General features: G+C 39.5%; 2 protein-coding genes across 5 annotated transcripts in view; one reads left to right on the top strand and one right to left on the bottom strand.

Moving 5' to 3' along the window:
• Positions 1 to 568, bottom strand: part of HADHA (hydroxyacyl-CoA dehydrogenase trifunctional multienzyme complex subunit alpha) — a 47,652-nt gene extending 47,084 nt beyond the window's left edge. Inside the window, exon 1 of the mRNA XM_036873216.1 lies at positions 290 to 568. Coding sequence (XP_036729111.1) covers positions 290 to 356 — 67 coding nt within the window. The 5' untranslated portion in view covers positions 357 to 568. The remainder of the gene's footprint in view (positions 1 to 289) is intronic.
• A 64-nt stretch (positions 569 to 632) lies between these two features.
• The window catches only part of HADHB (hydroxyacyl-CoA dehydrogenase trifunctional multienzyme complex subunit beta), a 37,337-nt gene continuing 15,753 nt past the window's right edge, over positions 633 to 22,216 (top strand). For 2 of the 4 annotated variants that reach the window (XM_036873218.1, XM_036873217.1), the window contains exons 1-6: positions 889 to 956; positions 1,266 to 1,330; positions 6,657 to 6,731; positions 6,840 to 6,884; positions 15,298 to 15,397; positions 19,744 to 19,788. In XM_036873218.1, coding sequence (XP_036729113.1) covers positions 904 to 956; positions 1,266 to 1,330; positions 6,657 to 6,731; positions 6,840 to 6,884; positions 15,298 to 15,397; positions 19,744 to 19,788 — 383 coding nt within the window. In that variant the 5' untranslated portion in view covers positions 889 to 903. Of the gene's footprint in view, positions 766 to 888; positions 957 to 1,265; positions 1,331 to 6,656; positions 6,732 to 6,839; positions 6,885 to 15,297; positions 15,398 to 19,743; positions 19,789 to 22,216 lie in introns of those variants that run through there. The other 2 variants (XM_036873220.1, XM_036873219.1) reach the window with 1 other exon arrangement.

Raw genomic sequence — 22,216 nt, 5'->3', positions numbered from 1 at the left:
AAATAAGAGGAGACCAGCGGAAAGTGCCAGACCGGGAGGACAGGGCTCAGAAACGTTAGGGCTTATGGAGCCCGAAATCGCTGCAGGACTCATGAGAGAGGAAATGTCAGTCCCTGCGCCAGGGAACAAGAGACCGGATCCCAGAGCAGCATCCCTCCGCCTTATCCAGGGCTGGGACCCTGGGCCGGGGCAGGGAGGTGGCAGCGATGGGGAGACGAGGCTCCGGGGAAGCTCGGGTCTCCGTAGGAGGTCTGCCCGGGGCTGTTGGGCGCCCTCAACCAGGCCTCACCTGGGCAGCGGAGCATCCTGGAGCGAGTAAAGCGGCTGAGGCTGCCAACTGCCCGGGAGGCCACCATCTTGAGCAGGAAAGGACGAAAGTGGACGGCGCTTCAAGCCGTGGGAGCCAAGCAGAGGACTTTTCTTTCCGTAGCCTGGCTCTGGCCAGGCGCCCGATGTACTGCCTGACTAACACCGCTATGGCGAGCTGCCGCCGGTTCCTTAACCTCGCCCTTCGCTTCTGGCTAACGGGGCGGAAAGGACACCTTCTCCGCGGGGAGGAAGGAAGGCCAGGGAGGAGGGGGACAGAGTTCCGGATTTTCCAGTCAGGCAGCCGGAGGGCAGCCCGGAAGGCCTGCGAAGCCCGCGGAGCCGGTGGGAAGGGTGAAGGGTCCTTTCTAGGCAGGGCCCGCCCCTTGGTCCAGTCGAGTCCAGTCGCTCGGGTCCAAACCTTGCCGGCAGCAGGAGTCTGAGCCCCCGCGAGCTAAGGTGAGAAGGCGCGTGCGCTCGGCTTTCCGCCTGGCCTTTCCCCGGCGAGGTCCGCACTTCCTTTCCCACCTACTACGCCCGCGGCCGCCTCCTGTCCCTGGGGCAGTGGAGTTCGAGGGAGCGGAAGGAAGCTTCTCGATGGGGGTCTCCCGTACCAGTGCAATTTGGGCAGTAATTTGGCCTAGCCTTCGGTCTGTAGCTCAGAGCAGCGGTGTCGCCTGTGTCTTTTAATTTATCACCGCATGTTAACGAACTGTTGGCTTGTGTTTGTGTCGGTTTAAAGCGCTGGCCTGTGTTCCAGTGTTGTTGTTTCACCTGCTTTGCCTGGAGCCAGGCCGGCGGCAGTAGAGATTCGGTACAGGGCCCGGGGTTTACCCCTTTTATGTTATCGAGGGTGGGTCTCGGTCGTGTGGCTTTTTCGGGACTCGAATGTGGGAGGAGCTGAGACATGCCTGTGTCCCGCTCCGAGATCCAGGGCTCAAGATTATTTTCTAATCCAGAGGAGACCCGGAGATCATCTGGTCATTCATCCCCTTCACTTTATCAGTGAAGCCCATGGATCAGGGTGAGTGAGTTTACCCATGGCCACAGGTGGTAGAAATAGGACTAGAGGTCTGCTAACTTCTAGTCAAGAGCTCTGCATTGCCTGAAAGCTGTTTTTGTGCTGCATTGCCTGAAAGCTGTTTTTGTGCTGGAAAGGTAGGCTTGAGTCCTGGAAACAAGTGATTGACTACAAAAACTAATGTTGAGGGCCCTCTAGGCCCTTTCACCGCCATCTCATTTAATCTTCACGATCCCAAAATTGTTATTTGCATTTTGTAGGTGAAGTTTGGGAGGCTCGGAGATTATGTAAATTTTCTGGTAGGTGGCAGAGCCAGGATTCGGCCATCAATTTAAGTCTCACTGTTCACCAGATTGACTGTTCCGCAGGAGAGGGAGAAGGAAGAGGCAGGGAGAAATGGCAGGGAAGTTGAGACTGAATTGAGGAGTATGGAAAGAAAGAACAGAGGTTTCTGTTTAAAGTTCAAGTCAAATAATGAATCCCCCATCACTGTGAGCACCTTAAGCAGAAACTGCATGAGCAGTGATCTCTTAATTTGCAGAAAGGATTCTTGATGACCTCCAAAGGCCCTCCATCTCACAAGGTTTTTACAGTTCAAAGCTTGCCTCCTGCCCACATAATGTTCTTTCTGCATCTAATTCGGTGTAGCACTTACTGTTTAGATCAAGAGTGGCAAACTTTTTCTGTAAAGGGCCAGATAGTAAATAGTTTAGGTTTCACAACCCACATTGATCTCTGTCACATATTCTTTGTTTTGTTTTGCTCTACAACCTTTTAAAAATGTAAAATCTATTGTTAGCTAGAGGCCCATGGGTTGAAGTTTGCCATCCCCTGATTTAGGTCACCCTTTTGGCTCTTGACTTTTTTGTTTCCTGTATTCTGAACAAAATCAAGCTCCATCAAGGGCAGAAATGTTATGCTTCTCACTGTGTCTTACATAAAGGGGAACTAAATACATTTATACCATCACCCACTAGAATTAATAGCAAACACATGTATAACCCTTACTATGTATCAGGCACTGTTCTAAGTACCATATATATATATATATATATACACCTCACAACAACCTATGAAGTAGGTACTTTAATTATCTACAGTTTACAGGTTCATCTTACAGATGAATTATTTACATCTTACTCCTAAAACAGAGAAAGAAAATGGCCTTTGGAGGTCATCAAGAATCCTTTTTGCAAGTTAAGTAGCTTGCTTAAGGTCATACAACTAGGGTACAGCCAGGATTTGGATTGGGCGGTTTGCCTTTAGTGTTTGTGCTCTTAAGGATATTGTGGATTGTGTCTTAATGATACTGTAATAATGAGCTGTTAGAGCCACTCCATCTTGCTTTCATTACTTGTTTAGTCCCTTCTTCATGTTACTTGCTCCCAGGTTCCTGCAACTTCATGCATCTTTCTATAGTTTCACACCCTACTCAAGCCTACCCAGGCTCCCCAAATCCTTGAGTCAAAATGTATTTCCTAAAGCTTAAAGCAGATGACAATAACTAGGTCATATTTTGCTTAGTCCTTCTTTCTTTTGAAATCTGTCTCTACTTTTTATTAATTTTTGATGGGATGTATATTCTATTTAATTTTTTTTCCAGAAACTACAGGAAGTCTAAAGAAAATAAACATACCAATAACTCCACCACCCAAAGATAACTACTGTTAACATTTGCTGTGTATTTTTCTGGACTTTTTTAATACATTTTAATGTTTTTATCTATCTATAAAGATATTAGTATATGCAGATTTTCTATAAAACTAGAATTATACTGTACATTAAAAATAAGATGCTCATTGTAAAAAAAATTTTAAGAAGACAGAAGAATATAAAATGAAAGTCCCTCTTTATCTCTTCCATATATAGATTCAGCTTTATGGAGTTTCGTCTCTTTCTGTCATAAAATGGAGTCTTACTGTATATATATTATTCTGCAGCCTGTTTTTTCATTTAGTATATGTTGTGGACATCTTTCCATGTCAGTATATACATGTATGTCATTATGTTTCATTTTTCTTTACAAACTGCTGAACAGTATTCCATGGTATGTTTGTAATACTATAATTTATTTAACCGTTTCCTGATATGTGCATCTACATCTTGAGTATTTCTATTGGCTAGAGATCTATGATTGCTACATATACAACTTGAATATTTCTATTGCTTAAAGACCAATAAGAAGAATTACTAGGCTCAGAAATTCATAATTCAGAATCTGAGAGAGAACTAAAAATTGCCTTCCAAAAAGGCCTTACCAATTATACTTTTATCAACTGTATATGGAAGTGCTTAAATAGTTCCATTCTCACTAGAATTGTGTGCTAACCATATTCTTAATTTTTGCCACTTAATAACCCCAAAATGACCTTGTTTTAATTAAAAAAAATTTTATTGTTAGTGAGGTTGAACATTTAAATTTTTATTTATTTGACATTTTTATCTCTTCTGCGAATTGCTCATTTGCTCATTTTTCCTTTTGGTCATGTTTCAGGAAGGAGCCTTTCAGCTGCAAATAACAGAAAATTAAACTTAAATTGGCTTAATAAAGGGGATTTGTTGACTCACAGAACAGAAAAGCACAGTGGGAGGGTGGGTTTCAGATATGATTCAATTAGGGCTCTAGTTTCTTTTTTCTGAATTTTCAGCTGTGTCCTCCTTTGAGACCAGCTCTACGTTTACACTAGCTTTTATCATGTTTGCAAACTGCTCTAGCCATGCCAAGCCTCAGAAGGAAAGATGTGTGTTCCATCTGCCATTCCAGGCAGAAGACTTGAATGTCAGACTGACTAAGACCATCCCTAAATCGATACCAGTGGTCAAGGCAATACCATGCACGATTATTTTACGCCTTGGTTGCGTGAACCAAAGAGAATGAGATTATTCTGATTGGCTTAAACCCTGGAGTTGAGCTGGATTCAGTCCCATGTAAACCACATGTGGCAACTGCATAATGGGGTGAAATGGATATTGGGGTGAAAACCACAGATTCCATTATAGATTGTTTCTCTTTTTCCTGTAATTTGTAGAAGTTCTTTATGGAGTATGGGATTTAACCCTTTGTTTTCCATGTTACAAATATTTTCTCTGAATCTATTGTTTGCCTTTTAACTTTAGTGTCTTTTGCTATGTAGATATTTTAAATGCTTCTTTAATCAGTTCTTTTAGTTATTCTTTTCCATTATGGCCTCTGAGTTTTATACCATATGTTGGAAGCCTTTCCCCAAGATTATAAAAGTATTCTCTGATATATTCTTGTAGTAAGTTAGAAAAATATATATTTAGATTAATGCATCTGTAATTTGTACTTATAGTGTGAGCTATGGATCTAATTTTTTTTCAAATGGTTAGCCATTTTCCCAACAAATCTATTGAGTAATTCATCTTTCTCCCACTTATTTGAAATGTTATCTTTATTACATACTAAATTCTCATACACATGAGTATGCTTCTGAACTTGCTACATCCTGTTCTGTTGATTAGTTTAATTTATTCCTGTGCCAGATTGAACTGTTTAATTACTGGTACTTTATAGAAAGTTTTGATATCTGTTAGAGCAAGGTCCCCCTTTTTTTCAATCAATATTTTCTTGACTAGTTTCATGAATTTTATTTCAAGAGGAACTTTACTTATGGGGATTTATATTCCAGACTCAAGTGGCATCAAATGTAGCTTCTGGAAAAGTGGTGCCCATCGCATGGGCCAATTTGTGTCTCCCTGGCCAGAGTCCCTTGAGTATACCTAGGCTGGTAAGCCTAGAGGTTGGACTCCTCCATCTCTTTCCAATCCATATATTTGGTAAATGTGATTTTTTTTTTTTCTTTTTGGAAGCCACAGGGCATCTCTTTTTAGTCAACGAAGACCTTAGAAAAGTTAAACAAGGCTTTTATATTGGCTGTTGCTGTGTAACAAATTACTCCAAAATTTAGCAGCTTAAAACAGTAAAAACTTATCTCATACAGTTTCTGAGGGTCAGGAATTTGGGGGCAAATTAGCTGGGTCGTTCTGACCTCGACTTTCTCATGAGGTTGCAGTCAGAATGCTGGCCAGGGCTGTAGTCATCTGAAAGCTTGTCTGTGCTAGAGGATTCACTTCCAAGCTCAGTCACATGGCTGTTGGCAGGAGGCGTCAGTTCCTCATCACCAGAGCCTCTTCATTGGGCTGCTCCTGAGGTGCCACCTGGCTTCCCCTAGACCGAGTGATCTGAGAGACAGACCAAGACAGGAGCTGCAGGATCTCTTAACAGCCTAATCTCAAAAGTGACATCTCATCATTTCTGATGTATTCTTTTGTTTACACAGACCAACTATATAAATAAAAATTCAGGGAAGTGGAATTACTGATCAAAAGTTAGGTGCAGTTGTTGTTATTTGACAGTTACAGTAATTGCCAAATTGCCCTCCATAGTGATGCATCTGTGGAGGTGCATCAGTTTACACCCTCAGCAGCAGTATATGAGAGAGCCTGTGTGTGCAGAGTACCACATAATGAATATCAGACCTTTAAGTCAAATATTATACCTCTGTGCAGTTTTAATTTGTATTTCCCTTATGAATGAGATTGAACATCTTTTCATGTATCTAAGAGCTATTTGTATTGATATTTCTATTTCTGTGAACAGTTTGTTCATATCCTTTGCCAATTTTTTTCTTACTGATTTGTAGGAACTCATTTTTGGGAATTTAGGGAAGTATTTAATATATTTTATATATTTTTAATATAGAGGGGTTTATATTTTTATTATTTTGAAATAATATCAAGCTTATAAAAAAGTAGCAAGTGCAGTGTACGAACTTTTTTTTCTTACAGCAGTTAAGATGTGATACTGCACTATCTCTGAATACTTTAGTGTGTATCCCCTTCAAATACAAACATTCCACAAGGCATTCTGCATAATCACAATACAACCATCAAAATCAGGAAGTTCCCATTGGTGGCTTCATGATCATGTCCAGCAGTCTCTACTCCTTTGGCCCTAGAGAAAAGCATAAACTCTGGAGCTAGACTATCTGGCTTCAAATCACAGCTCTGCCTCTTACTAGTCTTTCAATCCCTGTATGCCTCTGTTTCTCATCTCTTACAAAGGGTGTAATAATCATGCGTACTTCATAGGTCCTTGTGAGGATTAGATGGGTTAATGCTTAGATTAGTGGTTTGCATACTATGTCAGTATAGCTATTATATTATTAGAGGAAGGGTAGTTGGTAATAGAGTAAATTTTAAAGTATTTTATAGTAGTCATGGATGAGATATCAGAGATCATAGACTACACTCTAAGCTACAAATTGTTCAAATAACCCAGAAAGTCTTTTTGTTCTTCTCTTTTTAGATTTAAGAATGACTTCCCTCTTGACTTACACTTTTAAAAATCTTCCCAGTACATCACAATGGGCCCTCAGATTTTGTAAGTTTCATTTGTTCTTTCTTTTTAAGATTAGATTTGGTTGTGTAAGCATCTTGCACAGACATGGAATTGTACTGCTTTTTGTAAACACTTTATTTTGTCTTCCAGCTATGAGACCTCTGAGCTGTTCCTCCCAGTTACGAGTTGCCGCAGGTACAGTAATTTGTAAAAAAAAAAAAAAAAATCTGATTTAAGAGTTAGATTCTAGAATCTAAATTTGTGAATTTTGAATAAAAACCAAAACTAGTTTGCTAGCTCTCCCTTTTTATGAGCAACGTGAACATCACTGTTGCCTTTAAATTAAAACAATATAGGACCAATCAGTAACGATAGTACATGGTGTAGGGTGGGCTCGAAGATGTTGACAGGAGGCTGCTTTCTGGGATGTGGAGCTTGATGGAGTCACGGAGGTTCCATGAACCTTACTGGTCAGTTTAATCAATCAGCTACTGGCTGTCAGTCCTAGAGATGATTAGCTTACAAACACTCTGGAGACTGCTGTGGAGCCAAAAGGTAACTTTTTAAACTTTCAGTGACAGGCTTCTCTGTTAATGAATATCTTCTTAGTCCATGTGCAAGGGGATGCATACATGAAATAGGTGTGACTGTGGAGCCAGTTAATAACAGAAGGTTGTTTAGTCAATATGAAATGAAAAAGGAAGGGAATTTGTTGATTTTATATGGTCTTTTAGACCCTTGGTAAAGACTTCTTCACTGTTGAATACATACTTTTGCAGAACCTACTGTAGGTATGTATCTTCACTGGCCAGTGCTAAAAACGCCCAGACACGTTCTCCTTGCCTGGGTCCTGTATTGACTATGACTTCTGATTTTGGTTTTATTATGGTGTTTCTACTTGAATAATAACTTAATAGAAAAAGCATCTTACTAGGATTCAGAAGACCTCTGCTCTGTTCCAGTTCTACTTCTTTCTGGGCAGTTTGGCCTTGAACCGAACACTTTACTTCCCTGTGCTTTAGTTTCTTTATCTAAAAAAGAATAATAATTTTAGTCTTGTTAACCTCAAGTAGTTATGAAGATATCTCACAGCACTTTGAAAACTGTAAACTCAATATAAGTACAAGATGGGAATTCCCTGGAGGTCCAGTGGTTAGGACTCTGTGCTTCCACTGCAGGGGGTATGGGTTCGATCTCTGGTTGGGGAATTAAGATCCTGCATATCGCGTGGCTTGGCCAAAATATATATATATATACATATATATATATATATATATACACATATATATATATATATATATGTATATATATATATGTGTATATATATATATATATATATACACATATATACGTATATATGTACAAGATGATATTTTTATATTGTTTTACATAAGTATATTGTCAGGGGTCTGTTGCCTAATCTCACCTAGAAAAGTTTCACATTGTCATGTCACAAATATATTTTCTGTGGCCTCTAAATTCTAATTAGAATATAGATTTGTATAGGCTCACAAAGAATAATTCCTTTCTATCTCATTTCACCTTTTCCCTAATTCTAACGTTCACCCAGGACTTTGCAGTCAGACAAATAGATCTGATTTTTTGCCAACCGGAAGAAGGTCACATTGAATACCAACAGAGGGAAGGCATTTTTCTGGCATATAAAGTATTCTTCTTTATATTACTCTTAAAGTGTTTTGTGTTTCTGTCTCCCCAACTGTGCTGTGAGCCCTTCTGAGACTTAAGCATTTTAGAGTCCCTGGTGTCTAACACTGTCTTAGCGATTTGTGTTAACGTTGATGGTGATAGTGGTGCAAGAGGGCACATTATAAGACAAAGGAATGTGACCAGCTGATTTGAGGGGAGGGAGTGGGAATGTACCCCTGCTGAACAGGTTTTAGGTTGCAATTTTGTAACTAATTCCTCTTGAATTTCATGTGAATATGCTTGACGGTGCTGTTAGGATGAAGGAATTAGAATAGAGGGATACAGGTTTATTGATGTTTCCAGTCATCAGATTGACTGGAAATGTGTCTGATGGAAATTTTGACTTATTCAATGGCTATATATACTATGCGTCTTCCTTGACTTAAAATAGGGTTACATCCTGACAAATCCATCATAAGTTGAAAATATTGTAGGTCAGGACTTCCTTGGTGGCGCAGTGGTTAAGAATCCGCCTGCCAATTCAGGGGACACGGGTTTGATCCTTGGTCCGGGAAGATCCCACCTGCTGCGGAGCAGCTAAGCCTGTGCGCCACAACTACTGAGCCTGCGCTCTAGAGCCCACAAACCACAACTACTGAGCCCGCATGCCACAACTACTGAAGCCCATGCACCTAGAGCCTGTGCTCTGCAACAAGAGAAGCCACTGCAATGAGAAGCCTGCGCACCACAACAAAGAGTAGCCCCCGCTTGTCACTAGAGAAACGCCCATGCTCAGCAACGAAGACCCAATGCAGCCAAAAATATGCGCCACCAGGGAAGCCCCAAAAATAAATAAATAAATGAATAAGATTGTTAAAAAAAAAAAAGAATATATTGTAAGTCAAAAATGCATTTAGTACATCTAATCTACCAAACATCATAGCTTAGCCTAGCCTACCTTAAACGTGCTCAGAACACATTGGGCAAAATCATCTAACACAGGCCTATTTTATAATAAAGTATTGAATGTCATGTAATTTATTGAATATTGTACTGAAAGTGAAAAACAGAATGGTTGTATGAGTATAGAATGGTTGTAAGTGTATTGGTTGTTTACCCCTGTGATTGTGTGACTGGGAGCTATGGCTCACTGCTGCCCAGCATCATGAGAGAGTATCATACCACTTATTGCTAGCCTGGGAAAAAAATGAAAATTCAGAATTCAAAGTATAGTTTCTACTGAATGTGTATTGCTTTTGCACCATCCTAAAGTTAAAAATTCATAAGTTGAACCATGGAAAGTCAAGGACCATCTGTTTATCTATATATCTATATCCACAGACATATATATATATAAAACAATGGTATAACACATGGCATGTCTTCTCTCTGCTTTGACTGATTTTTTTTTTTTTAATGAAGGGTTTTTTTGTTTGTTTGTTTATTTATTTATTTATTTATGGCTGCGTTGGGTCTTCGTTGCTGTGTGCGGGCTTTTCTCTGGTTGCGGCAAGCGGGGGCTACTCTTCATTGAGGCACGTGGGCTTCTCATTGTGGTGGCTTCTCGTTGCGGAGCACAGGCTCTAGGCACGTGGGCTTCAGAAGTTGTGGCATGTGGGCTCAGTAGTTGTGGCTCACGGGCTCTAAGCGCAGGCCCAGTAGTTGTGGCACACGGGCTTAGTTGCTCCGTGGCATGTGGGATCTTCCTGGGCCAGGGCTCGAACCCGTGTCCCCTGCATTGGCAGGCGGATTCTTAACCACTGCGCCACCCGCGAAGCCCTCTGCTTTGATTTTAATTGTGTATGTGAAATACAGAATGTATATGTCAGCCATAGAATCCTAGGTTTGGAGTTGGGAGGAGTGCTTGAGGTCATCTAATCTAGCTCCCATATTTGCAAATAAGAAATTTTTGGCAGAGCAGGGACTAGAACCCAGATATTTTAACCCCCTTTTCAGATTCTTATACTACATTGCTACTGAGTGTCCATAGCACTGTGGAATATATAAAAAAGAGCCTTTGAGAAAATTCTGATGTGATTAGGAGCCAGTGTGTACATGAAACAGAATTAGAGTCCTTTGGGTGACTGTTCAATATATAATGAATATTATTTTTAAATGTGACTTCTAGTATTACTTTAATTACTTTATAATATGCTAAATTGTTTGGCCAATTTTTGCCCCATAGGTTGCCATAGAAGTTAAGAGGCAGGAACTACAGGTAGCTGTAGTTATCAGGGAAGGCTTTATTTAGGAGGTGGAATGTGAACTAGGCCTTAAGGGTAAGTAAGGATTAGATGGACAGAAAGGAGCCACTCAGATGGGAGGGTATATGAATGAAGGCAAGGGGTGTGAAATGAAGTCAAGGCTGTGAGGGACTGGGGGCTTGCTCATCTTGCTACATGTTGAGAAGTGGTGGAGAACGTTTTTGGATCATTCTGTTGGAACCAAGTAAAGCAAGGAATTTGTTAGAAGAGTTAGGAATTTGAATTTTATCTGAAAGTGTGTAAAAGGAACATGCGGTCAGTTCTTAAAAAGTGGAATGATGGGGCTTCCCTGGTGGCGCAGTGGTTGAGAATCTGCCTGCCAATGCAGGGGACACGGGTTCGTGCCCTGGTCTGGGAAGATCCCACATGCCGTGGAGCAACTAGGCCCGTGAGCCACAACTACTGAGCCTGCATGTCTGGAGCCTGTGCTCCGCAGCAAGAGAGGCCGCGACAGTGAGAGGCCCGCGTACCGCGATGAAGAGTGGCTCCTGCTTGCCACAACTAGAGAAAGCCCTCGTACAGAAACGAAGACCCAACACAGCCCAAAATAAATAAATAAATAAATTTATTTTAAAAAAAAAAAGTGGAATGATGTGATGGTATGTCATCTGACTTTTCCTCTCATCACTTTATTCTCTCCAAGGTCAGTCACAAGTAATCTGCAGATCTTCAAACTTAGTGGCCTTTTTTCAGTCCTCATTCTCCTTGAGTGTTGAAATATTTGACCATCCTCTGCTCCTTGATACTCTCCTGCCTTTGCTTTCATGCACTGTTTTCTCCTCAGTCTCCTACTACCTCTGAAGTTTACCCTCTGTCCCACATTTTCTCTCTGCCCTCTAAATGTGGGGAGATCACAAAACCAAGTGTCTTTTATTGTGACTAAGGGGCCCACTCAAGTTCAGGATAAGAGGGCTTGAGGACTACAGCTAGGGAGGCATTAGGAACCAAGCAGCTCTAGGGGCAGCCGCTTTGTCTCAGTCATGGCCACATGGTGTGTCACTTTCCTGGCCTTCCTGCTTCTCTTTATATTCTTCTTCACTCCTCTTGCTGGCTTCTTTGCTCACTCAGGGTTTTTGCTGCCCCATAACTCTTACTTAAAAATAATTTCAGTTTATTATCACCCTGGTTCTTCCTCATGGCATCTTTTCAGCTTCAACTAATTGGTATTTTTCTCCATGCTTTGCTTAGATTCCTGTGAGAGAGACTCAGATGCAGCTTATCACTTGTAGGTAGAGGACATGGGTTACTGGTTGGCCACTCTATGGATTGACTTCAGGTAGTCAGGTAGTACCCACCCTGAATCTAACCAGCTTTGGGTGTGGGCTTAGGGACATGACGTCTATGATTGCCCCTTTGCAGGGACTCTAAGCAGGACAGCTCCATTTAGAGGGGGCTATGGGTGAGCAGGCACTGCAAAATATGTCTCTGCTTTTCTTCTGGTTTTTTTTTTTTTTGAGGGTAAAAAGCGAGATTTATTGAGTACACTGCAAGGGAGCAGCGGGCGAGACCAAGAGGGGGTCTTCCCTGGGGGAAGAGAAACTGGGCTTCTTTTTGGTCCCTTTTGGTCACCCTTGGGTTAATGTTCTACCCATATGGTGGTTAGGGCTGCGTGTGTCATAGCTCAATCTTCCTGGTGTACCAACTGCTTGCGACCGTTGGTAATTTCCATTGGGGGAGGGTGTGATTGTCTTATCTTGAAAGGACCTCCCCAGCCTAAGATGGCTGTTCTGTTGTTAAGCTCCACATTTCCCCCTAACAGATCAGCAAAGTCAAATCACTGACATCTGGGTGACAACATCATCTCATGCTACTTCTGCTGAGAAGGGGCGATGTGGGGTCCCGGTTGGCTTTGCTGATCGGCCATGGGACTGTGGGATAGTGTGTGAATAGAAATTTGGGGAGGCCTGTTCAAGAGTAGTCAACTATATTGATTCTAGAGGTTGGAATCCTTGTCTTGTCACCATTTGTGGCTTGATGGAATGAAATCGTTTTTGTAGTGACTCACTTGAAGTACCTGGAAATGTTGGTGGATCAGGATGGACGGTCCTCAAGGGAGGATGGAAAGAGAAGGGGAATCTCACAGCATGCCTGGATTCGCCAAGCCGCTGCTGCCGACTGCACCAGGCGTTGGAAGTGAGGAGTACCAAGGCTAGGGCCAAAGGACACTGCCACCCGATTAGGCAGGGATGGTTGGTTGGTATGGGACTGGGTTTTAGGTCCGCTGAAGAGTTGCCTTGGCCAGGATGCGCAATCCCCCGGTCTCCAGGGACCTCAGACCATCGGCAGTGTTGAAGAGGAGAAAAGACCATTTCCAGAATGTACCCCTTAGGACGACAGCAAGTTGGAGTCTCGTCCTGGAGGCCTTTGGGTCCCACCAAGGAGTAGACGTGGCCATTTGCCCCGAGTCAGTAGGCCGATCGCTACCTGTTGGAAGACGGATCAGAAAAGGCAGAGAGAGGAGAGAGCGGTCTGGTCCCTGTACGGGCCATCAAAATGCCACAGAGTGCGGCGATGGGGCTGGCAACATGGGTGGTGAAAGAATTTACCAAGCCAGAAGTGAGGGTAGAAAGTGAGATTTATTGAGTACAACGTAAGGGAGTGGCAGGCAAGACCAAGGGGGCATCTGCCTCTTCTGTATTCTAAAATGCATATATATCATGGCTCTCCCAGCTACACCTCACTTCTCTTTGGAGCTTTAGTTTTGCATTTCTAGCTCTCTGTCAAATGGACATATCCACCTGGGTGTCTCTCCATCACCTCAAAGTTAGCATGTTTAAAATTGAGGTCACTTTTCTTCCAAAACCAGTTCTTACCCTGTGTAGAATAGCTAGGTTTTCTTAGTCTCTAAGCTTCCTTTATAATCCTGTTTTCCTTTCTTTCCGTATCTGATTGGTCACCAAAATACATAGTCTTCCTTTATAAAATCTCTTGTATTGGTCCCTTCCTTTCCATTCACAATGATACTGCCTTTATTTTGGCCGTTAGCACCACATGCTTGTTTTTGCTACAGTCTCCTTGATAATCTCTACGTGCCTTTATCTCCTTCACCAACCAGTTAGAGCTGCGAGGAGAATCTTTGTACCCCATTTTATCATGACTCTTAGCTTTTACTACTATTTTCTTAAAGGTGGTTGTAGATATTTATCATAAATAGCTCTCTGTGACATAAGTGGGTGTGGTAAGGTGATTGTTAAAATTTTATTCCCAATTCTTTAGGATTTTTCTCTATCTCTGGTAATGAAGGAGTGATGATAGGAGATGAATTTCAACATTAACAGCAATAAGAAAAGAATGAGACACATGTAGATACACAAACACAGAGATCTTCCAGCTATATTGTTAAGTCAGAAAAGTAAACATAATACACAAGTGTGTGTATGTACATGCATAAAAAGAAATAAAATGGTAAAGTATATACACCAAATTAGCAGTATCTACCTCTGGGAAGGAAATTACATGGCAGCAGAGGACATAAAGAGGGAACTTTAGTTTTACTCTCCATATTTTAGTTATGCTTATTTTTCTTTTAACCACCAGGATATGTTCATGTTTTATTTTTTAATTAAAACATTAGAGAAAGGTTGCTCTCTTTTTTGAAAATTTATTTTATATGTTTATTTTTGGCTGCATTGGGTCTTTGTTGCTGCGCATAGGCTTTCTCTAGTTGCAGTGAGTGGGGGCGACTCTTCGTTGCGGTGCACAGGCTTCTCATTGCGGTGTCTTCTCTTATTGCAGAGCACGGGCTTCAGTAATTGTGGCTCGTGGGCTATAGGCGCGCGGGCTCAGTAGTTGTGGCGCATGAGCTTAGTTGCTTCGCGGCATGTGGGATCTTCCCAGACCAGGGCTCGAACCCATGTCCCCTGCATTGGCAGGCGGATTCCTAACCACTACGCCACCAGGGAAGCCCCAAGGTTGCTCTTTTGATGTTAGAAAATAACTAGACAAATTGAGCCAGAATTCAGGAAGCATGCTGGGTTTTTGTAGAATGGCAGTAGTCACCAACCAAATGCCTTTATTTCTACATAGAAAAGCAAGAATATTAAGCTATATGAAGACTAAACGATATCAGTCATTGTAACTTCTAATATTAAGGGCAGACTTAATTGGTTGCTTTCAGTGGAATAGATTGTCAAACATTTGATTAAAAAAAAAACAAAAAACAATTTGTTAATGGCATAAACAACCTTATCATTAGGTATAATCTCTGTATTTACCTTAAGTATTTTTTTGAAATTTGTAAATGCTAGTTGATTTCTTAATCCTTTTTTTTTTTTTTTAGTTGAAGTGGTTTGGTAAATGACAAATGCAACTTGGCATTGAATGATATAGTTCTTCTTAGAATGTTTGTCTTTAAAAATGTAAGAAGTCATTTGACTTCGTATATTTTATTTTATTTTTTAAAGATTTTTTTGATGTGGACCATTTTTTTTTGTTTGTTTTTTTTGTTTTTTTTGTTTTTTTTTTTTTTGATGTGGACCATTTTTAAAGTGTTTATCGAATTTGTTACAATACTGCTTCTGTTTTATGTTTTTGGTTTTTTTTTTTTTGTCCCCGAGGCATGTGGGATCGTAGCTCCCTGACCAGGGATCAAACCCGCACCCCCTGCATTGGCAAGTGAAGTCTTAACCACTGGACTGCCAGGGAAATCCCTGACTTCATATATTTTAGTTAACTGTTCTTTGAACTTTCTCTGAAAGCTGTCCAGACGAAATCGAAGCAAACCTTAGCCAAACCCAACATAAGGAACATTGTGGTGGTGGATGGTGTCCGCACTCCATTTTTGCTGTCAGGCACTTCGTAAGTATGAAATGATTTTGTTACATGTTCTTTCTTTCTGTCTTTTTCTTTTTTCTCTCCAGCTGTATTGAGGTGTGGTTAACAAATAAAAACTGTATATATTTAGGTTGTACACTGATTTTTTTTAAGGTATTCAATGTGATGATTTTATATATATATATATATATATATATATATATATATATATATGTATATACATTGTGAAATGATTACCACAGTCAAGTTAATTAACACATCCATCACCCCATGTACGTTATTTATTGCTTTTTTTAAGGCACTTTCAAAAGGGATCTTTGTCAGTGTAACCCAGTAGGTAATAATATTGCTAGTGGACTAATATATGAAAAACATTTTCATGAAATTAATACAGAATAAGTCAAGCCAGTGGTGAAATAATGTGACAAAATTTGTTTTTTATCCTTTCTCCTGAGTAAGCCTCATGTAGTGTTAGATTGAACCAGTCATATTTTAGAAACCTAGTGTGTGACCAGATAGTTTGCTTCTAACAGAGATATCCTTTCCTCATCTGAAGATAAGTACTGTACGTTGTTTCTGTGCCTCTTCAGAAGTTTGAATATGGAGAATGTGGGCCCATAGGCATTCTGAAGGGCCTTTAATCTGTGGCTTTGGTTTCCTGGAAATTATCAGAATTGTAGTTGATGGACTGGTCCAAACCCTGGTACAGCACAATTCCAAATATATGTAATAAGAATGATCCTAGGGCTTCCCTGGTAGTGCAGTGGTTGAGAATCCGCCTGCCAATGCAGGGGACACGGGTTCGAGCCCTGGTCTGGGAAGATCCCACATGCCGCGGAGCAACTGGGCCCGTGAGCCACAACTACTGAACCTGTGCATCTGGAGCCTGTGCTCCGCAACAAGAGAGGCTGCGATAGTGAGAGGCCTGCGCACCGCGATGAAGAGTGGCCCCCGCTCGCCACAACTAGAGAAAGCCCTCGCACAGAAATGAAGATCCAGCACAGCCAAAAATAAATAAATAAATAAATAAATAAATTTATTAAAAGAAGAATGATCCTAGACCAGCCCCCAGGTTCCCCAGAACCAAACTGCTGTTCTCCCTAGACTTTTCTCCTCATTTTTTGTCCCCAAGTGAGGCCCAGGCTGTCCAAAAGTTGACAATGGACTTTGGGAACTAGGTGCAAACTAAATGAAACATTGGTTCTATTCTGTTTAGATTGTTTTATTGTTCGTATTTTGAACTAGCAGTTACTAACTTAAAAACATTGCTAGGGAATGTCAGGCATCTGCTAAAAATAACGAGACCTTTCTGTACTAATATGGGAAAATCTTGAAGATATGTTAGGTGTAAAAAGCAAGGTTCAGAGCAGTGTGTATAATGCCACCGTTTGTGGAAGATACAGACCTGTGTGTTTGTGCGCGCGCATACATACACAAACGTTCGTTTTTAAACGATAGTTTAGAACCTAGAGAGTATTTTCTTATATAAGTGAATGCTGGTGAAGTTTCTTCATTCACCCTCTTCTCTCAATATAGTATTATAACTTTCCTGTACTGACACAACAGCAGTAAGAGTAAGAATCTGAAGCTTTAGCAGCAGAGAAGTGATGAGAGGGGATCCTCCTTGTACTCCGCAGTAACAGGGTAGGAAAAGAAAGTTCCATCAAGAGAAGAAAGTTCTTGGCTAGGAAGACCATTTTTTTGTAAGGGCTGTTTGTATACTGTGTAGAAGTTTGATTCCAACTGTTTTACTAGCTATTAAAAAAAATACAAACACGCTCAACTATATTATTTACTTACATTATTTAAACATTTGCTTTGATAATTGGTATTTGCGTGAAGTTTGAGATATTCAGCACATTAGCATAGGGTTTATTCCTTTTGTTGTGTTTTATTATTGTGTTTTAGTTTAATTTAGGATCCTAATTGAGAAAGAAGATAAAGTTCATGAGTAATTTAGTGACACAGAGAAGAGCGTTGAGTAATGTAAGAAAATACAGTTAATAGAGAAGAAAGAATAAAAATTTTAAGGCAATATTCATGTATAGAACAAAAGTGACCAAAAAATAATATAGAAGGAAGAATTTATAGAGAAGACAAATAGGTAAGTCATATTACTAATCTTATGATTGAGGCGACAAATGAGTCTTCTATAATAGTAGATCATTTTCTAGGTAGAAAAAGATCTTTTTCTGTTTAATTTGAAGAAGCTTTGCTTTCAACTTGAGTGATATTTGAAAGACCAGGTTTTTCTTAGAGGTAGAAAGCGCTTTGGAAGCACTCCTCGAAGCACTCCAACAGTGACATTTGGGAGTCTATCAGGCATCCTGGTAGAGAGGGGTATAGGAGCATGAGAATAAAGATTGTAAAATGCTAACTAATTATGGTTCAGACATTTTTTAATTGACACACAACTTTTTCCCAAGTTATTCTGCTCTAAATTTGAGGGAACTGGTTTTACCTATGAAAGAGTTTTAAAACTACTGATGATTCTTCTGTGATTCAGAGTAAAAGTAAAAACATTTTTGGATTTTTTAGGTTATAATTTTTAGGAATTTAAAGAATGAATATGCTTATATAATCCAATGGTTAAATCTTTGACTTAAAGGGAATTTATTTTTTAAATTTAAATAGACACACAGAGTTCACATCCACATCTTGGTTTCTAAACACCCATTCTTCAATAGAAGGAACCAGGCTTCCTAGAAGAATGACTAGGTGTGGGCCAAAAAAAAATACAAGATGCACCTGGAGCATTTCGGAGTGCCAGAAAGTAAAGAAGTGCTTTAAAAAAATGGAGCATGTCAATAGGACACAGGACTGGGAATTCCCTGGCAGTCCAGTGGTTAGGACTTGGTGCTTCCATTGCCAGGGGCCCGGGTTCAATCCCTGGTCAGGCAACTAAGATCTTGCAAGCCATGCGGCTCCGCCAAAGAAAAAAAAAAGAGGACCAACCTAAAATAACTTTCAATGACAAAACCTGGAACAATTTAATTAATAAGTTATGATGGTATTATACCATAACCCAAAGAATACATCAGATATCTGTGAGTTCAATCTGATATAAATAAATGATTGGATAAAAAATAAAAGAGAAAGGACAAATCTTTCTTAAAGAAAAATTTCGGTTAATAAATACAGAAGGAATGAGGAAAATAAATAAATAAATCACCATTAGAACACCACAGGAATAATTGCTGCAACCAAGATCTACGAATGAATGCTAAAATTAGTGGGTGAGAAATGTTAAGAAGAAACAAGATAACTGCATAGCCTCAACTCTCTCCCCTCAAGTATTTATTAACTACTGTGATGATTTTAACATATGTCCATAATTTCTTTGTTACTTTTTCCACTAGGAAGTAGAGCTTAATTCTTCTCCCCTTGAGTAAGGGCCAGAGTAGTGACTCATTTCTAACAAATTGAGTTCAGAAAGGGAAAAATAGTGAAGAAAACCATACTTTAACCAAGTGGTCAAGTTAACATCACCAGTAATAAGTCATGTTGCTATCACGTACACTCTGATAAGAAGCAATGGGAAGGCACTTTTACCTCTGTGATACACTTCCCTCAAATCCATAACCCCCATCTTCCAAGTGTCAAGGTCAAGAAAGATAAGGGAAGACTGAGAAACTGTCACTGATTGGAGGAGATTAAGGAAGCATGACAACAAAATGCATAGAAGCATGACAACAAAATGCATAGATTAAGGAAGCATGACAACAAAATGCATAATGCCCTTTTACTGGAACAGACCAGTAAAAGGGCATTAGTGGAAAAACTGGTGAGGTCCAGATAAAGTTAGTAGCTTAGTGAATTGTATTGTGCCAGTATTAATTTCTTAGTTTTGACAAGTACATCATGGTTATGTAAGATTAGCTTTAGAGGAAGCAGGGTAAAGAGTATACAGGAACTCTGTTCTATCTGTCCAATTCTTTGTAAACCTCAAATTACTTCAAAACAAAATTTTCTTAAAAGTCCTAATGTATTGCTCATGTCCCTTGAGACATCACAAAATAAATAATGAATTTTTAAAAAATAAAATAAAGGAGAACTTAAAAGGTGGGGTTTAAATAAAAATATTTTATTAAATAAAATATTAAATGTTAAATATTTAACATGTGTCATGCTGAACAGTAAGACAGTGGGCAAGATTCTTGTTCGTTCTTAGCCAGCTCAAAAGGAGTCAAGGCTTGCCAGATTTTTAAGGATGACAAATAGCAAAGTCACACTATTTCTTCATTTGGAATGATGTTAAGTGCATTTATAGCAGCATATGTTAGATTATTTCTTTAGGTATTTCAAACAGAATGAAAAACATTTTTTATTAAAGCTCTAGGCTTTTGGTTTAAATTATTTTCTTTCCCCAGATATAAAGACCTGATGCCACATGATTTGGCTAGAGCAGCGCTTTCGTAAGTAAATGCAGTTTGATTTTAGTTCTTATTTCATTAAAAGTACTTTTCTGCAGTTTTTACACTTGAAATAGCATGTTTAATAGAATTTCCATATCTAAGATATGTTAACTTTTATGTGGTGAGAAAAAGCACTTAGTAGATTTTACAAGATTCATTTATTCTTCATTTTAGCCATATGTGCTACACAAATTCAAGCAGCTGGTGAATGTCAGCGACCTTTATTTTGTAGGCTTGACTATTTCTTGGCATTGACAGTATTCCTTAATGAGTACTGTAGCTAGCTGCCGGTTGTAAACAACGTAGGGCTAGATTGATCAGGCTAGTCCTACAGTGATCAGGCTAAATACAATACATATATTTGATGATTATCTTAGAAATGTCATACTGTACGAGGATAGCTGAACAAATTATGTAAATACAGAGGCAGAACCTGTGTATACAGAGGACCAACTGTACTATGCCATTTTATTTAAGGGACATGAGCATCCTCAGATTTTGGTATCCCTGGTGGGATGGGGATGTGGTTATTTATCTAGAAAAAAGCCTAGAATGAGACCTGAAGGTTCCTGTGCAAACCAAATAAAAATGTAAAATTAGATGTGGTTGCATGAGATTGAGATGGAAGAATAATTTGATGAGAGTCAACATGTAAGGCATTATCATTCATTGATGCTTTGCCTTTGTGTCTTCAAGCAGCTACAGGTCTTTCATAGTTTGAAAAAACCCTTCTTTGCACCTTTCTGCCCATCTTGTTCTGTTTGTTCTCTTCCTGCCAGCCTTTAAGAATGAATGAAAGCAGCAGTTGCTTTTCTTTTCTTACTATCCATTTATTCTCCTTAATCCCATAATTGCTTCCATTCCCATTGCTCTACAGTAACTATACTTTGGAATCTTCTCTTAATAATGACTGTGTAATCACTAAACGCACCATTTTTTTCTCAGACCTCAATGACTTTGTCTTCTATAGCATTTGACACTGTCAGCTGTACTTGAAACTGTCTTCCTTTGACTTCATGTTACACCATTACGATTTTCCTTCCATTTTCTGACTGATTCTTTTCTACTTCTTAAAAAACTGGATCCCTTCTTCTATCTCTTTTTTAAAGGTATTTTGTAAGTTTTAGTCCTTAGAACTTTGCATTTCTCTGTATGCATGCTTTTCCCTAAAAATCTCATCTACTTAATCTTTATTTTTTTATGTAGAGGACTTCCAAATCTCTAAATCTGACCTCTTTTCTTAGGTATCTCAAGCTCAGTGTGTAAAAAATAAAAATTATCTTTTCCCTGAAGCCAGCTTACTTTCCTGTTCCTGATAATGGTGCTATTTCTGATTATGGTCCCAGGCTGGAGATTTGCAGGTTTTTCCTCAACTTTCTGAATTAAAAAATGTCAACTATACAATAAAATTGAAAGTGAACCCCTAAATACCCCTCACTTAGCATTAATAAGTGTTATTATTTTGCCATGTTTTCTATAGCTTATGGTTTGAAGCATTTGACATTGTTTCAGGCATCTTGATACTTCAGCCTTAAATTCTTCAGCTAGTACTCCTAAGAATGAGGACCTTCTCTGTTATCCACAATACCATTACCATAGCTAGGATGATAATGATTGTATGATAACTTCTAATATCCAGTTCATAGTCACATCCCCCTCACTTGTTCCAAGAATGTCCTTTCTTTTAATTTTTTTTTTTTCCAAACCAGGACCTGGTCAAAGTTCATATTACAAATGAACATGTCTCTTTGGTCTCTTTTAATTTAGGACATCCCTCCACTCCACCCCCGATGACAGTGACTTTTTGAAAAGACCAGGCCAGCTGGCCTGTAGAATGTCCCACATTCTGGGTGTTTCTTCGTAGTAATATTTAACTTTCCTCTGAATTTCCTATAAACTGGAAGTTAGATCTCTAAGCTTGATTAGATTCAGGTTAAACATTTTTTGGTAAGAATGCTTCATAGGTAAAGTGCATGGGTATTGCATCATGTTAAGAGGCGCATGATGTGTAATGTTAAATCTAACCACTCGGTCATGGTGATCAGACCACTAGATCTCTTGATTATAAAGGTGTATTTTTTTCCTTTGCAATTAGTAAGTCACCTGTAAAGTGATATCTTAACAGCATGTAAACATCTTGTTCCCCAACAACCTTTGACCAAATGGTCTTAGCATTCATTGATAATTTTTGCCTGGATTAGTTATTACATTAGAGATTACAAAATTATGACTTTGATCATTCTTTTATTCCTCCTATATTTATTGGTTGGTATTTTTCTGTAAAGATCAGCTTTCCTTTTTTTTTTTTTAAGTGATGTGGACTTACGAATTTTTATTTATTAATTGTGTTAAAGCCAAGCTTGGTCACTGTTTTTTTGAAGCTCAGATTATCCCATAGTTTATCTGTGGGAGTTCCTTCAAGTTGGCT

Source organism: Balaenoptera musculus, chromosome 13, assembly GCF_009873245.2.
Source record: "Balaenoptera musculus isolate JJ_BM4_2016_0621 chromosome 13, mBalMus1.pri.v3, whole genome shotgun sequence".
NCBI lineage: Eukaryota > Metazoa > Chordata > Mammalia > Artiodactyla > Balaenopteridae > Balaenoptera > Balaenoptera musculus.
The sequence above is the reverse complement of the archived record's forward strand: the minus strand, read 5'-3'. Positions and strand labels throughout refer to the sequence as shown.